We start from the raw sequence: 17,146 nt of genomic DNA on the forward strand, positions 1-17,146 counted from the left end.
GCATAGCCGTACAGGAGGCTGGCCTAGAACCCGCTGGGGTTAGGCAGAATTGTGGGGTAGGCATAATCAATATAGGAGGGTAAATGTTATTAAACACCGCTATAAAACTTATTTATCACCTTTATAAGCAGGCCCCCCTACTTAGCGTAGACTATAATAGAAATTTATGCTGTCTTATGTTAATAAAGTAGAAAAGAAAACGAGAAAGAGAGAAAATACGCCTCTCTACCTCTCCTCCTATCTCTTCTTTTTCTCTTTCTTACCTTTCTTCTTCTTTTTATTTGATCCTATGTCTTAAAATAGAAGTAAAAGAGAGAGAATAAGGCCTAAATTATAGATAGTATTACACTAATACCGACCCCCAGCTTACAAGGGCGATAAATAAATTGTATACGGGTGGTCAATAATCTTTAACGTATGGTGGTTAGTATACTATTCTTTTAGGATGGCTTATTCGTTGAATCGTAACATCTGGGTCCGACTCGTACTTTATTCAAATCTCGACCGCTAGGGCTCCTGGGAGGGCTGTGCTGTTACATTTATGCTAGTTGCGCCACCGCGTATAGTATTTCGTAATCACGGCACTATTTCAAAACACTACGAGTCTATTTTTATTAGTTACGGCAGTCGCCTTTATGGTTCTACTTTAATCTGTTTTAATCCTAGTAGTGTGTAAGACAGGACCTAGATGTGGGGATGATGGTGTCAGATGTAGACACGTAATAAGGAATAAAATGGATCAGGCGAAAAGACTGTCTGGTTGTCACCCGATGATTGAGGGGACAGATAGCTAGCAAGTGTTTCGTGAGGTTATGGCTTAAATTGGATTATATGTTTGGCGTAAAGCTTATCAGAGTATTGTTTTTCAGAAAAGAATGGCAGGTCACACCACAACCTGTCGGGACGTGAGGCTATAGTATAGAGATAATCAGTTAGACAAGAAGTTAAGTAAGAATAATCAGTACGTTATGATCCTACCTTAGGAGTATGGACAAGTGCAACAGAGACATGCAAGCGTGAGAGACTATCAAGAAGCTAGTTTCCTAGGGAAACCGGCTAAGGTTCAAAGAAGCAGGATTGCGTCGACAGATGGATGATGTTAATCAGAATATCACTAAATTGGTGAGCATGGCTCTCCTTTGACTAACAGGAACACCAGGATTACCTAGTTCTCGCGAAGCTTATGATCAAAACATTCCTTTCTTGTACAAGAGCCGGTGTCATTTCAATGAGCTCGGTGTTTCCTTGAGGCCTTTCTTTCATTGGCGAGCTGAGGTCGGGAAGACATTCAGACGAATGTGCTCTGGATGTTGTGCATGGGTGACTCCGTCGAAGTTGATATAAAGGTAGTGCGAAGCAGACAGACATAACTCATTCCAACTATCACCAGCCCCAGCACAATTTCACAAACCTCATTGGGACCAACTATCACCAAACAGCACAATGTCTGCTATAAACCTCAGTGTTCTTCTCTCCGTTCTCGCCACATTCGCGAACGCGGCGCCTGCAACAGAAGCCAGCTCGGAATCCCACTCCAATGCTGCGATTTATAAGCGTGCAAGCCCCTGCAGCTTCTCTGGTACCATAGACCCCGCCGCTGTGGCTAGCCAGTTGCCGACATGTTCCTCCGTCACCCTGAATGCTGTCAATGTTCCTGCCGGCAAGACTCTGGATCTCTCTAAACTGGCTGACGGCACATCTGTCAATTTTGTGGGGACCTCAACTTGGGGCGTTCAGAAGGGTTTTGCTGGGCCTCTGCTTAGTATCGGTGGTAACAACATCATTGTCACTGGCTCTGCGGGCGCCAAGCTCGACGGTCAGGGCACACAGTATTGGGACGGGCAAGGCAGCAACGGACCAACCCCTAAGCCAAAGTTTCTGTCTGCCCATAACCTCCTTGGAAAGTCTCAGATCAACAATCTCTACCTCTTGAACACGCCGGTTCAAGCTGTAAGCATCAACGGCTGCAATGGGCTTTCAATCACTGGCATGACTATCGACAACTCGGCCAGTGATAGTCTGCCGGCTAGCCAGGCGGCCCACAATACTGATGGCTTCGACATTGGCTCTAGCACGAATATTCTTATTGATCAAGCCGTAGTGCTCAATCAGGATGACTGCGTGGCTATCAACTCTGGGACGGTAAGTTACGGACTTAGTCTATGACGCAGCGGCTGACAGAATGCATAGGGCATCACTTTCCAGAATGGACAGTGCACTGGTGGTCACGGTCTCTCTGTTGGCTCCGTGGGTCACGGTAGTACAACTACCAGCAATACAGTCAGCAACGTCAAGTTCCTCAGCACTACCGTCAAAAACTCCGCAAATGGCATTCGCGTGAAGTCATTCTTCGATGGCAAGGGCACGATCGATCAGGTGACTTACAGCGGTATTACTTTACAAGGAATTTCTCGGTAAGTCCTGCACTCAATCTTACTGGCGAACTTTCCCTTTAGTCGATCCTATAGCGACTTCAAACTGACTGATTCCTAGCTATGGTATTCTCATCGAGCAGAATTATGACGGCGGAGATCTCTCAAAGACCCATGCACCTGGCGCGGGTGTTCCTATCACCGGTCTCACTATCGATAATATCATTGGTGGAGGTTCGGTAGCCGCAAGTGGAACCAACGTTGCCATTGCGTGCGCGAACTGCACCGGATGGACCTGGGGCTCTAGTGTCAGCGTCACCGGCGGTAAGCAGTTCGCATGCGTAGGCCAGCCGTCTGCTGTACCGGCTGGAGTGTGTGCTGCTGCCAAGTAATAAAATTAAGATGACAGTTATTCCTATTTTTAGGAAGAGAGATAGACAAGTAAATAAACGTTTGAAACTTCCTTAGCTTCTCTTAGTCAAGTTCTTGATTAACTACTAGTAACGTGGTTTACAAGCGAGTCGGCACCTATTACGATACTCTGGACTAGAGAAAAACCCTCGGGGGTCCCTCCGGTCAGGGCAGTCATATTCACGTGCATAGAGTATACAGTCTCGTCCGAACCTAAGGTTAGTCCTTGAGGATTCGTCTTAATTACTTTAACTAATATCTTTTATGTCTACATGTGCAACGCCTTAAAATCCTCGACGAAGATGAGAAGAAGGCGACTATCGAGAACCTGGCCTTAAAATACAGGATAAATTCAAATCTGCAGTTAAGAGAGCTTGAAGTCGACACAACTGTGCATATCCAGGAGGGAGAACGACACGGCCGTTTCGTAGAGACTGCTCGTAAAATCGTCAGCTTTCCAAGGTCCTCAGCTTCTACATATCGAAACCTTCCCAGAGAGATCAAGAAAACAGCCTGGAAGCCTATGGTATCTGTGTTACTTACACTGGTGCAGCGAGCATCCGAAGATTTCGTACTCGAGAATCTTCTGAGCGGTATCGACAACTCGGTTCGTTTCACTCTTGGGAATCTGGACTTCACACTCGACGATCTAGTAAACCTCCCACGATAGCCTTTGACAAAGAACTCGAAAAAGGTGTTTATGTCGACGTCTTACATATTAAGGAAAACATCAGCAATGGCTAACCTCCAACCTCATCCAAGCCAACATAGTATCAGGAACCAGCTTCTTATACTCCACCAACCTATATTGTATACACCTATATGTAGCACTAGCGGGAAACTATATTGTTTTATGTCTTTGTTTATATAAACTTATCACCAAGGAAAATTTGTATAGGAGTAGCAACTTACGGAATGCGCAACGAGAGTTAGTTTTGAGCGACACAATGAAATCCGTACGAAGGCGGCGAAGTATAACAATCTTGTGCAGTCATTAAATACTGTCTAAGCTGAAGAGTATCGCTCGAATCGCACCGCAGCGATTAACCCTGCACGAGTAAACTTTATTACCTACGACTTAGGAACGACATATATTGTGATCTATGTATATAGTCGTTGCTTCAGCTACTCCAGTAACTCTACATATTCATTCCTATGACTGCTAACTGCGTTATCAACTCTCACCATGGCTTGGGATATTGAGAACGTCATGTGAGTCCTCTCGAGTAATGAGACCTGAGTGCACCCCCTTGCATATCTCGAGTAGCAGATGGTCTAGTCAGTTAGGTGTCTTTTCCTGGACGCTTTTTTTTGTTAAACCCAACTTTGAAGCCGCGAGTTTCAAGGCTCTGATGCCCAGAATGATTATGTAGCAGCTTTTGTATAGTGCTTCCTATCGCACAACACTATACCAGACTACAGCAAAATTTCAATCACACTATCCAAACGCTTCGGGCTGCTTGTTCAGTGTTAGGGTAAAACACCTTGAAAACCTGCACGCGGAGCTTCGGTAGAGTTAAGCAGTGAGAAACCGTGTCACAGTTCTTGGGCTGAGACCTTGCCAACCATGGTTACTGACCTTGGTAGCCATGTATCGTGTGCCAACAAATACGCACACGGCCTACGATGCTTTCCAATACTAGCATGTTCTTTGCTCCGTGCTCACCTCGAGAAAAAAAATCTGCGCATTACAAACAAAGTAGTTAGTGGGTCAAACCAATGAGGATATCCACCGTGCTCGGCCTACGATACACATTGTCGGCGGAAGAAATGGGCAAAGGTACGCTATGCACAGAGTTGCCTGGTGTTGTGCTATAGTAGTATTCAGAGAAATGTCACGGGACAAGTTGAGCAGGCGAGAAAATTCCACACTCAATCAAAGACGATTTGCAGTGCGCGCATACACCCAAGCTTTTACACACTCGAGTCTCGTACCAATATATCATCATACATATAAACATTCCACAATATATCGGAGCAAGGCAGGCTCGAGCGTATCATCGCGGCGAGCATTACCATACGCAGCACCCACATACGGGGAGAAGAAACCACGGCAAAGGCCGGCCAAACTGCGGGTCTGGCGAAAAGAAAAAAATTTCGCGACAGAGATTTCACGTGCACGGGACTTTGGTGGGCACAGTCACGTGATGCTTTTTCTTTCTGTCGCGCACGGTCCATGTGCAGAAGGGTTAAATAGAGCGCTTTGCCCGTCCCCTCAGGAAATCTTCAGACCATGTTCGTATTCCCCAGCATACCCCCTACACTCAACAGCAGTCCTTGCTAACGACCGACACCAGACTTCATAGAATCATTTCTAATAGTATGCTTCTCCTTCTGAGTTACTCTAAGTAGCCACAGAATCTCCAACCTGGTTGATGACTGAGAGCCTCGATGTCCCGGAGTGAGGCCTTGTTTACGATTTGCTTCGGCAAGCGTGGCGATGATCTTCAGCTGACTGGCTGTGTACTTCGGTCACACCGGAAAGCAGGACGTTGATGGCAATCTGACAGGCTTTTTGTTTTTTCATTGATGGTGCTGGCCTGGCCGGTTCATTGAGGAAGGAACGCATGACATGGCGATGGAATACAAGCGCAAAAGGACAGGCGGAAAAATTACAATATGGACTCTATGGACAACGTCTGCTTGCTGTGCTTGCGCACCCAGTCTATGCTGCGACGTGCATGGTTCAGCACCACGCGTATTTCTCGTTGGCCACCCAGTCGATCTTATCCGCTACCGGGCCTTCGTGCTCCAGATACCACCTCAGGCTTGGGATACTATCCACGTCCCTGTGAACGACACTGGCACTTGGATGCAGTTTCCTCGCAGCTGCAAGCGCCGTGGGTGAAGGCGCCCACATCTCTACTTTCTCCATCTTCCACTCCTCTGCCTCTCGCTGCGCCATGGCCAGCAAGGCCGCAACGGCATCTTCGTGTCTATGGTCTTGACCTGTACCGTTGGCTTGGCTCGACGAACCCTCCCAACCACCATCTTCAATCACCAATCGCAGAATGTACAGCGTGTTGCCCTTTGTGTCTGCCGGGTCCTGATTATACCACATGCGCGTCCAGTAGCACCATACGCGTTTTCCTTTTTCCGTACCCACAATGGCGCCCTTGATTTGAGGCCTCTTGCTATGAAGCTCATTCCCCACAAATTCTTCGCGCGCATGGTGCCAGCGTATCGTCTCGATATTGGGAATCAGAGCGACGGCTGTGTTACTTCCTTTTGGCCGCGACTCTAGCTCTCGGCGGACAAGAGCCACGTCAGTCTCGCACAGGTCTTGCAGATCTTGTGCATAGAGCGGTCGCGCTGTGGGCAGCCTGCTCGTGTCTTGGCTAACGGTACCGGGAATAGAGACGTGCGATGCTGAGAAGGGCTCCCAACCGAAGGTGTTGTAGAATTTCTACCGTCGTTAGTTGCTGACGAGTTTGCATAGCAACAAGTACTCACCTTTCCGATATCCGAATATAGTACCGAGAATAAGCACTCTGTGCCGTCCTTTGTCTGATATGTTTTCAATATCTCACCCAGCTCTGTCATCATCCTCTGTGCATAACCACGCTTTCGCAGGTGGTTGGCGCAGAACACGCTTCCGACGCCGTGACAGATGACTTCCTTGAGCGTGCCGTCTTGCCATACCCACGCCTTCTTTCGGTATGTTTCACAACTCGCCAGCGGCAACCTGGTCCGGGACTGTGGATCTAGCGGATTGTTGGGCAATGAAGTGTCGACTAGGATCCAGTACGAGATGCCACCATCACGCGTCATCTCAGTCGCCGCGAGGACATCTTCACGGCGGAGATAGGCTGGCAGCTTGAGAGCACCGCACCATTCCTCCGCGTTGAGTTTGAATTGGATCAACTTCTCCGTATCAGTAGGGTGGACGAGGGCCAGGGAGGGAGAGTCGCCTTTGGGGAGGTTATCGGTGATGGCCATGATTGCTATATTGTTTTGCAAAAGGACCGAGTTGCGACACGGCCTTGTTCTTTATAACTTTTGCTCGTCCAGCTTCCGGTGACTACACTACTTGTCAAGCTGTCGTAGGGCGTCGTAGGCATGCGCTCGGCCCAGTTCCCATGCACGTTCGAAGCAAGGACGATACCGTACGGAGTAAGCAGTGGGCCCCCGGATGCTACAGATTGGCTATGTCGGTATCAAATGACGGAGTGCTAAGCAGGAAAAGGAACTCGTCGTCGGTGGGTCTCTGTTTAGTCCAGAACACCCCGCGTCCCCGTGGCTCCATTCCGCCTTGGTTCTCCGTGCAAACTTATGGCCAACCCCAGATTCCAACAAAGGCACTCGGACGGGTACGTGACGTTGGGCGGCCCGTTGTATGCCGTGGCAAAGCGAGTTCGGATGCCACTGCTTGCCATGGGTCATGTGCAGCCGTCCGATTCGCGAGTAGCATCGGATCTTGCATGAAGCCGGTCGCCTGCTCACTGAGAGTTACGGGTTAGTGTCTGCACTCATTGTTTATTTACCACGATCATGGCCATGACTGGTGGTCACCAACATTGCTTCTTATCGGTCCAGTACAACGCGAGGGCAGGCTTGTGACAACGCCTCGTCATTACTTAGCGGCAGTTCAGCCTCGCTAGCCTGCGGTGCCAGCCTCAGACCAACCGCGCCATCGCCAGGGCAAAACCACCGTCTTTTGACCATCACCGTTGTATCATTGCTCAAAGTCGATATGCTCGGTCGGTTCTGCTGAGTACTGGCTGTGCTGTAATAGCCGTGCATTCAAGTGTGCTGTCGTGGCACGTCGCTGTTGCTTTAACTTACCTTTCGGTGGTACCATTGCCCGCTCCGCTGTCCCTTCCGCGATAGCCCCCCCCCCCGACCCCAGGCCAGCTTACATCTAGAATATTCGCACCACTGCACACTGCATCTCAACCCGAACCTTGCGCTCACTCTTTTCATTTTCTTTTCTTCTTCACATTCACTGCGCATTGGCGGTGGAAGACGCTGAGGGTCGGTAGGTTGCCTGACGAAGGTGCCCGACAAGGCTGTCTCCAAGTGAAGTTGAACTGGTCTTGTTCACGTAAACGCTACGCACACATGCCCCTCGCGCTCATTTCCCTTCACCAGACCACGTAAATAAGTACATATTAATGTCTATCACTTGGTCCTCTCCTGAGACCCTACGCACGGATTCGCTGTCGCTCAATCTGAGCACTGCTCTGGTAACTACACGTTGCGAGCCCAGCCTTTGGATCCACCACCACATCACCCGATCTCTCATATATGCGGAAAAAACTAGACTCCCTTGAGATTTTGAGATTTCAATGGCTCCACCTGGGTTTCGCGTGAGTCGAGAAATTGTCGTTCTCTCTGATAGTGAAACAGAAGATGAGGACCACGCAAAGCAGGAGTTGGAGGATCTCATTGCAGGACCGGCAGCAGGGCCCGCGCAGAACAACCTGCACATTGACGGAAATATTCCAGAACCCCGTGGAGGCGTACCAGTCATTGATCCCGATACGATTGACTTGACCGCTATCCCAGATATTGATGTTCCGCCGTCAGATCCCGTCGGGTTACAGGGCAATATACTGCAGCCCGACGGCCAAGCTTCTGACCAGAATGCACATAGCCGTATACTTACCGAGACTGCCTGCCTGCAAATGGTTCTCAGCGTATTGCCGGACATTTCGGTGGAGTATGTGCTCAAGCTTATCAAGGAGAAGACAACCGATGCCACGCGAACAACGGCCCGATGCGAGCATCTTATCGCCGAGCTCCTAGAAGGCGAGCCATACCCAAAAGAAGCAAACGAAAAGAAGAGAAAGCGAGAAGACGAACCCGAGCATGAGTTGAGCGGCTATGAAAAGGGCGAGCGTGACCCACAGGTTTACGGTTATGAGCACGACGCGTAAGTACCCATTCACAGCTGCTGTAGTGCAAGTAGTATGCATACCTACGTGTAAAATCCGATTCAAGAAGTGCGGCGTTGCTTCTAGACAGAACTTCAAGTGTGCTTCTTGTAGCAATACATGGAATCATAAAATACTCACTGTAGACACTGCACTCTAGCCATGGAACAGCGCAAATTTGGCGCCTTGAAGAGAAGAAGCAGTGCTTTGATAGCGCAGTGCTACTTCTTTGCTTCGTCATACTGACAACACACTCTGCAGCATAGAGCTCCTCAAGGATGAATTCCCCAACGTACCTGTACGACACATAACGGTCGTTTTGCAAGAGAAAAAGACACTTTACAAAGCTTACGGTATTATCGAGAAACAAGTGCGCGACTACGGACTCATTGCTGGACCATATACCAAAATCACCAAGTCCCGTAACAAGCGCGGCACTGAATTTATGTTGATTGAGAAGGGCAGCCAACTACCCAAGGAGCTTCACGCAGCAAAGAAGAAAATTGAGTTTGAAGCTGGTAAGTTCTTTTTTACGAAACGAACTAACAATTAGATCATGCCTAGGAGTAACGTCACAAATGTCTAGTTCCTAGTGTGGTGTTCAAGGCTATATACTCTGGCTAACAACTGCCAGCAAAACGCCGCAAAATACAGGAAGCAGAACAGGCGGAAGAGGCCAACCTACTTGACGCACAGATGAACAACCTGATGGGTGAGTGTGCATGTTGTTTCGACGATGTACCTCTGAACCGCATGGTCGGTTGCAGTGGCGACATGGTGCACTTTTATTGCAAAAACTGCGTAAGCCGACAAATCGAAACGCAAATGGGACAATCGCGTTGCAGACCCAAATGCTTTGGGGTCGATGACTGCGACGGAACTTTCTTACGCAGACAATTACAAGATGTATTGAGCGAAAAGACATTTGAACGACTAGAGCACATGCAACAGATGGAGGACCTTAAAGCGGCAGGCTTGGACTTTCTTTCTGAATGTCCGTTCTGTGATTTCAGAATGGAGTGTCCACCCGTCGAAGTCGACAAGGAGTTTCGTTGTCAAAACGCCAAGTGTGGAAAGACAAGCTGCCGCCTTTGCCAAAAGGAATCCCATATCCCACTCACTTGCGACGAATTCAAAAAAGACGGTCAGATTACGCTAAGACACATAGTTGAAGAAGCCATGTCGGCAGCTTTGATCCGTCACTGCAATAAGTGTAAGCACCCGTTTATCAAGGAACAAGGCTGTAACAAGATGATGTGCACGCATTGTAAGAATTTGCAGTGGTGAGTAAAAGCTCGGAATTTTAGACAAGAGACGTACTGACACTGCTTCAGCTACGTTTGCTCTCAAAACGTGACCGACTATAGACACTTTGGTGATGGCCAGGCAGGCAAGTGTCCTCTGCATGAAAATGTCGAAGAACGTCATGAACAGGAAGTCAAAAGAGCAGCTGACGAAGCTATGGCCAAAGTCCGAGCTGAAAACCCAGGCTTTTCAGATGCAGATCTTATGGTCAAGGTATCCGACCAGGTCAAGCAAGCAGAGGAGACACGTAGAGGTCGAGTGCGAGCCGAGGCGCATGCATTTCCTTATCATATGGTTGGTGATCAGCTCCACCGTGTTCCGCGTGCTGGTCAAGCGGGTGCACCGCGACCTATGGTTCCAATCCAACAACCACTTCCACCACAACCAGCACCTCAGTACGTACATCCCCGCCCACCCGTCTTCCACGCTCCTGGTCTTGGGCAGCCGGAATACCTAATTCCATATCCATCCATATTTCCTGTTCAACCCATTAACTTCTACGGTGCTGTTCCACCACGGCAACCATATGAGTTTCGGTTCTACCATCCTTTCTTACCACAGTGTCGGCGCTGTCATCTGAATCATCTCCCTAACCAGCATTGTTAGACCTCAAGCTTACGCTGCCCTTCGGAATTTGTTACGCGATCGTGTCGTTCCGGATGCGGTTGGGCATGTCCAACCAGGATACGATATAGCTCGCTTGCAGGCAAATATAGATGAGCTCCGTCAGGCGACGGAACTAGCGCGGCGGGCACATGCGGTTGAGCTAAATGATTTGATGGCGCGGCTAGCGGAGAGGCGCCGCAGAGCAGCTCTTGAAGGAAATGCGAGGAGATAGCACGGTTGGCGGGTACGGAATGTTTTCTTTTGTTTGCATTAGGGGATAAATTTCGCATATCGATTAGCAGCATAGTTTATTCGAATTTGGGCCTGTATTGCATAAATTCTCAACACTTGCACATTATCATAAAGACACTAGGTATTGCATCACCTGTGATTCGGGTCGTGATATCTTTAGTGACGTTTTTGGCAAAGAAACTTGCACACAGTCGACTGAGAGACGGTAGTCTACTTCGAGATGATGAGAGAAAGACTTCATAATGAAACATATTACTTCATGATTCCATTTACGTTGAGCTCGGAAAGCTCGTTTTTGTGCCATCAGCCTGCAACTTTGCCTTTGCCTCTTCTATCCAAGTCTCGAATCTAAAGACGCCTGATTGCACACTGCGTATGGGCGTTACTTTTGCACCGCCCAAATCTCCACCCTCCTTTCTTGTCCGCCTGCCGCTCTCAAACTCTTCTTCCTCCAACTCTTCTCGGATGGTCGCCGTTCTGCCTGTCTTCTGTAGGCTGGGTTGGACTGGGATCCACGGCTGTGGGTGTCCAATTGGTGGATCCACGTCACCTTCATCTTTGAGCTCCATGCTAATATTGAAAGAACAGTTGGGCGGTAGAGGAGCGAGCGTGGATGTGCGTGTGGTGAGGGCAATCAGGGCTGCGCGAAACTGCTCAGAGAGATTGACATGTACATCCGTATCCAATTCCTTTGTTTTTCCTCGCTTCAAGATACCACCCTCGTCCTCATTATCCGATACGTCAGGTGTTGTTCCTTGCCACTCAATTTCCATGTTGCGATCTCCCTTTTCCACGACAGGAAAGCTACTGACATCGAACATGTATCGCTCCATTATCTTTGCACTGCCCTTTGCACTTTCTTGATCGCCCTCATAGCTGAAAACTACAATAGCAATCCTCGCAACGCTGCCGTTCAGGAGCTCCTCGCGCACAGCGGCAATGGCGTCGGCTATCCATTCGCAGACGAGCGGATGCCGTGACTGGTAGACCGAGGCATTGTGGAAGCGTGATTGGACGAACGAGGCGCGCGGGTAGAGGGTGCGTAGGTAGAGAAGCGTATGCGTGTAGGCTGTGAGGAAGGTGGTGAAGTGGTTGAGGGTCTCGAGATAGGTTGGGGCCATGGCGGGCTTGGATACAACAGGACAGGCAGTGTGACCACCACTCGACAGGGCGTTGCGCACCTAGCAGGTGTTCTGGCTTGTCATCCCATATATCTTGTAGTGGGGGGATAGTGGACAAAGGGCATGACGCAGACGCGTCTCGTCGCGTGTCAAGGCCGCTAGGCTATCGATAGGCGTGCATAGGCGTGCATAGGCGGGCAGTGGCTGGTAGTGCAGTGGCTGATCGGTATGGCGACTGTCGTGTGAATGCTGTGTCGAGAGCCCCTGGCACTGTTGGGGATAACAGCGTGGCAGGTAATACCTGGCCTTGGGTGATTGAGAGAAGGAGAAGGAGAAATCAAGTGCTTGGTTTCTACTCGCCCCGGAGGTGTCATGACGGACCTTCTGCGCAGTGAGCCACTGCAGGTGAAGCCATTGGTCGTCTTCCACCTCGCCACCACTCAATTCAGCCCTTATCCATATGCTCAATCGTAGTTTTCTCTATCCAGCTACGTCAAATTTGCGCTCGTGGTGAAGGCGTCAAGACATTACTCTCCCGCCACAGCAGCCGCTTGGCCACCCCGCTACACACAGGTTCACGGAGCTGCCCCGCATCCCCGAGCGCGTTCTTTTTCCTCCGGTTCAGTCGCCCAGCAAACACCAACAACAAACGCGTCACCCGCCAAACAGTTCCTCTCGCCAACCGAGTTGGGCAACGCTAGACGTGCTGACTAGCTCTGTACGCGTATGCCCCACGTTGACCTTGACCATGGAGGACCAACTAGTGCAGCTGCTTTCCGCAACCCAGACGGCCCAAGAGGACACGCGCAAACAGGCTGAACAGCAGCTGCTCTCGCTCTATGGCCACCAAGAGCTTCCCCTGGGCCTGATTGGCATATCCTGCCATGAGAGCGTGCCCCTCAACATCCGCCAGGCTGCCCTGCTGTATCTCAAGAACCTCGTCCTGGCGGGATGGAGTGACAGCCTCGAGGGCTGGAAGGGACAGGTCCTGATCACAGACGAGAACAAGGCTATATTACGACAGCAGCTGCTCGCCCTCGCCACGTCCGACCAGATCGACCGCAAGCTCAAGGCCGCCGCAGGCCTCGTCGTCAGCAAGATCGCAGCCGCTGACTACCCCATCGAATGGCCCGACCTGCTCGAAAACCTGCTCAATCTGATACCCAATGCGACGGAGGGCCAACTACACGGCGCCCTCAGGGTGCTTGGCGAGCTGGTTGAGGACTCGTTCAACGAGACCACCTTTTTCAGCGTGGCGCCGCAGATGATCAAGATCCTGTACGATGTGGCTACCAACGACCAGAGGAAGCCGACAATGAGGGCGCTGGCATGCAAGGTCTTCCACGGCTGCTTCGACATACTCGAGATGGTCATGGATGATCACAAGGCCATGGTCAAGAATTTTGCCGACGAGGTGCTCAAGGACTGGATGCCTTTCTTCATCAGTGTCTTGAACACGAGGTTACCAGGCCCGCCTTCGATTGAAGAAGAAGAGCAAGATGCGCCTAATGCCACGCTATATAAGGGCCAGATTGCTCTGAAGCTCCAGGTGGTCAAGGTGAGTTATGGAGAATGAAGTCCAACGCCCGTCGCAATGCTAACCATTCTACAGGTCCTCATGCGCATCCGCTCCATCTTCCCCGCTATTCTTTCACCGCAAAGTATTATTCTCTTCCAAGCATGCTGGCAGGAACTTTCACTACTCGAACCCGCATACTCTCTCATGTACATACAAGAAGACCGCCAGAGCAGGCTAGAAGACGCCGATGGATTGCCATACACTCTGGATTTCCTTATCCTTGAAGAGCTAGACTTTATGCAAGCATGCCTTCGTGCACCACCAGTCCGCAGTCAGCTCGAACAGGAACTTCAGAACCAGGCACCAGAGAATTCTTGGGTTACTCAGGTCATGAAGCTGGCCGTGGCTTACGCACAAATCACTACCGAAGAGGAGGGACTGTGGGATGTCGATGTCAACATCTTCTTGAGTGAGGAGACTAGCGTTACAGCAAACTACACACCTCGAACGGCTTGTGGAGACCTTGTTATCAAGCTCGGCGAATGGCTGACAGAGCCTACGGTCAATGGCTTGTTAACCTATACCAGAGCGCTTTACTCCGAGTCAAAAGGTTGGAAAGCAGAAGAGGCCGCCCTGTACGTTCTCAACCAACTACTAGGCGACTTCCAGGACGTGGACAAGCAAATCAGTCCTGAGGCTGCGACTGGCTACGTAGATTTCATCCGGTATGCCATGCAGCAGCCTGACGCGTTCCTTCGAGCACGAGGCTATCTGGTCGCTGGAAGCCTGACAAGAACATCCGGAGATGCTCTTCAACAGCTAGCTACATCCTTCCTCGAGGCGAATCTGCAGGCCATTCCAAACGACGAGTCCGACGTTGTCCAGGTTTCTTGTATCCGAGCTCTACAACACTACCTCCAAGCACTCCCACACTCAGTTACTCAGCCCCTACAAAGCCCGATCATATTGGCGATTAGTAATTACCTTGCCGCACAGGACATGTCAGAACTCAACGACGGCGATGATATCATGATCACTTTGGTTGAGACTCTGAGAGACGCTATTCTCATCGACACCCGGATCTGTATCACGGATAACGGCCTTGATATGCTCTTCCGAGTGGCCAGCCACCAAGCTTCCAACTTCCAATTGACCATGCTGGTTATTGAAGCGTTCGAAGAGGTTACAGAAACCATTGCTCGCATGGGAGGCGATGCATACATTCAGCTTTGTGCAAGGGTTCTTCCGTCGCTCACGGGAGCTTTTGATGTTGGTAGCTTGACGGAAGAGAATGCTCTGTGCAACTTCGCTGCCGACCTCCTTGCTGTACTTGCTGAACATGGACCTGAGCCGCTCCCTGCTGGTTTCGTTGCTACAACTATGCCGAAACTCACAAGGCTCCTTCTTGGATCCACTGACGAAGAACTACTCAAGTCTGCTACAATTGCTGTTAAGAACATCATCTCCCACGATCACCACCAACTCTTTGAATGGCGGGACGACACCGGCAAGGCTGGTCTGGAGGTAGCTCTGATCATTGTCTCGCGCCTGTTGTCATCATGCAGCGACCACGCTGCCGGCGAGGTCGGTGCTCTTGCTGCTGAAGTAGTAGAAAAGGCTGGTCACGAGCGACTGGGCCCTTACCTGGAACAGCTCTTACGGAGTGTTGCGGTGCGTCTGGCGCAAGCAAGCCAAGCGAATTTCATCCAGAGCCTGACGCTTGTCTTTGCACGCTTGAGCTTGAACCATGCCTCTGAGGTAGTGGACTTCCTTGCTAGCCAAGACATCGACGGCAAGAATGGACTGCAAGTAGTGCTTGCAAAGTGGCTCGAGAACTCGATCAACTTTGCTGGCTACGATGAGATTAGGCAAAAGTACGTTAGGTTATCATTTTTACATCCGGAAGCTTTATGGATGGTCACTGACTTTATCATTCTAGCGTTATTGCCCTCTCAAAACTATATGATCTGAAGGATCCTCGTGTTGCACAGGTCCAAGTACAGGGCGATTTGGTCCCGAACACCGATGGCCGTATCATGACTAGGAGTCGCGCCAAAGCTAGTAAGTATCTCTTGTGCCTTTGCTTCTTAGACGTTGTCATGTTGTGGAGAGTGTGTGTAGGCTGTTGCGCCACTATTGCAGAATTCAGTGCCGCAAATCCCTCCCGGGTCCGTCCACACACTGACAAGGAAATCAGATCCTGACAAGTATACAATAGTACCTGCGCCCCTCAAGATCCTCAAGGTCCTCATTGTAGAGCTCCAGTCGGCCTCTGGTGCAAATCTCGATGCAGCTGCAGCTGCAGACCTCGCAGAGGAGGGCTCGGACGATGGCGACTGGGAAGACGAGCCCAACCCATTTATCGACCTTGGCAGTGGCTTTAGCAAAGAGCAGCTCATGGCATTTGCTGCTGAGGAGCCTGGCGGCGGTGGTCGTCAACGCGATGACGAGACACAGAGTTTCCTCGTTGAATTCTTCAAACGCGCTGCTACCTCACCGGGTTTCGCTGAAGAATTTAACCAGCTCAACGAAGACGAGCAACAACGATTGCGAGAAAGTGCTGCCTAAGCGCTGCTTTGATTAAACATTTCCTATCAGGCATGGGAAGTGCCTTGAAGTGATTACCGGGCAGGAACTCGTCATTCAACATGGATATCGTATGTAGACTAATACGCCAGTCCGGGCACCTGTAGTGTTACTCAGATAGGTATGACTCCCTTTTCTTTCTGGATTCAAGGTGCATAGACGGTTGAAAGGGTGATTGATGGCGAATTCATGGTATAAGGTGGAGGAAGCAACGAAAACAAAAAGGTAGGATAAGTCGTTTGTGAATTAGCATATTGTTGATGAAAGATTATGGAGGGAGTTCTTGTGGCGGCTATGTGTCTTTGAAATCGAAATTATATGATCCACTGTTCTTGCAGCCGCGAGTGTTTTTGCTTGAGGTGTTGTGATTGTGTTGGACTTGAATGTCTTCGCTGGGTCTGCTGTATGCGTGTGAACGGGGTTGTTTTGCTGCGTACATACTAGTGGTTCAACGACTTAGCAGCAAGAACAGTCAATTTTGCATGGTGAAGACTCTGGTTTTTCATTGTGCTCATTGAGGGTTCAAGATGCGTATTGGTGCGTTCGCTTGGTACCCGATGAGTGGCTGCGGAGTGAAGCAAATGTAAGAATTCGTACGTCCAGATTGATGGACAATAAAGTTCTGGATATATGATCAGGCTGATTGGGGGGTTACTCTTCTCACATGAAGATGGAGTAGCGTGTGATTTATCTTCCTAACCATACTACTGGTATGATGAGAAGACGTGAAAAAAAAATGTTACTTAGTTGTTGTTGTCTGACTGTGAGTATTTTGGGAATAGGGACGTCAATCTTGTCTAGGTCTTTGTTTCTAAAACTGTACACTTCAGATGGGAATACTGAACATAGTGGTACAGTTGCAGCATTGCAGGTGTGATGAGATGGTATCCCGATGGTAAGCGAAAAGTGTTGTTTCGAAGATATCATCAATACACGATATTTAATTAAGTTCTATTCGCACACGGCTACTTGGAGAAGTCAAACAAACAATGCTATATCACCTAAACTCTATCCCTATATCTGACAGTTGTATATCATCCTAACCCTATCCACTCCCTTTCTTGTAAAACAACAACAACAACAACAACACTCAATACG

At 49.7% G+C, this 17,146-nt stretch overlaps 6 protein-coding genes across 6 annotated transcripts; 4 read left to right on the plus strand and 2 right to left on the minus strand.

The window, feature by feature from the left end:
* Nucleotides 1-1,443: 1,443 nt before the first annotated feature.
* On the plus strand, nucleotides 1,444-2,817 carry COCMIDRAFT_24541 (glycoside hydrolase family 28 protein; the record flags this gene model as incomplete). Its single annotated transcript, XM_007687719.1, has 4 exons — nucleotides 1,444-2,142; nucleotides 2,191-2,414; nucleotides 2,494-2,696; nucleotides 2,798-2,817. The coding sequence occupies 4 exons, from the start codon at nucleotides 1,444-1,446 to the stop codon at nucleotides 2,815-2,817; spliced, it is 1,146 nt and encodes a 381-aa protein (XP_007685909.1).
* Nucleotides 2,818-3,230: 413 nt separating this feature from the next.
* Nucleotides 3,231-3,527, plus strand: COCMIDRAFT_89923 (uncharacterized protein; the record flags this gene model as incomplete). Its single annotated transcript, XM_007687734.1, has 1 exon — nucleotides 3,231-3,527. A coding segment is annotated over one exon (297 nt), but the record flags the coding sequence as incomplete, so codon positions are not given.
* Nucleotides 3,528-5,469: 1,942 nt separating this feature from the next.
* COCMIDRAFT_89854 (uncharacterized protein) lies at nucleotides 5,470-6,722 on the minus strand (the record flags this gene model as incomplete). Its single annotated transcript, XM_007687735.1, has 2 exons — nucleotides 5,470-6,189; nucleotides 6,237-6,722. 2 exons carry the CDS (start codon nucleotides 6,720-6,722, stop codon nucleotides 5,470-5,472), a joined length of 1,206 nt encoding a protein of 401 aa, XP_007685925.1.
* Nucleotides 6,723-8,071: 1,349 nt separating this feature from the next.
* On the plus strand, nucleotides 8,072-10,802 carry COCMIDRAFT_24543 (uncharacterized protein; the record flags this gene model as incomplete). The annotated part of the gene is made up of 5 exons (XM_007687720.1): nucleotides 8,072-8,658; nucleotides 8,921-9,177; nucleotides 9,294-9,942; nucleotides 9,994-10,359; nucleotides 10,571-10,802. 5 exons carry the CDS (start codon nucleotides 8,072-8,074, stop codon nucleotides 10,800-10,802), a joined length of 2,091 nt encoding a protein of 696 aa, XP_007685910.1.
* Nucleotides 10,803-11,091: 289 nt separating this feature from the next.
* On the minus strand, nucleotides 11,092-11,943 carry COCMIDRAFT_89764 (uncharacterized protein; the record flags this gene model as incomplete). Its single annotated transcript, XM_007687736.1, has 1 exon — nucleotides 11,092-11,943. One exon carries the CDS (start codon nucleotides 11,941-11,943, stop codon nucleotides 11,092-11,094), a length of 852 nt encoding a protein of 283 aa, XP_007685926.1.
* A 748-nt stretch (nucleotides 11,944-12,691) lies between these two features.
* On the plus strand, nucleotides 12,692-16,030 carry COCMIDRAFT_89776 (uncharacterized protein; the record flags this gene model as incomplete). Its single annotated transcript, XM_007687737.1, has 4 exons — nucleotides 12,692-13,501; nucleotides 13,556-15,336; nucleotides 15,402-15,523; nucleotides 15,660-16,030. The coding sequence occupies 4 exons, from the start codon at nucleotides 12,692-12,694 to the stop codon at nucleotides 16,028-16,030; spliced, it is 3,084 nt and encodes a 1,027-aa protein (XP_007685927.1).
* Nucleotides 16,031-17,146: the final 1,116 nt, after the last annotated feature.

The sequence above is a fragment of the Bipolaris oryzae genome (assembly GCF_000523455.1).
Source record: "Bipolaris oryzae ATCC 44560 unplaced genomic scaffold scaffold_33, whole genome shotgun sequence".
In the NCBI taxonomy this organism is placed as follows: Eukaryota; Fungi; Ascomycota; class Dothideomycetes; order Pleosporales; family Pleosporaceae; genus Bipolaris; species Bipolaris oryzae.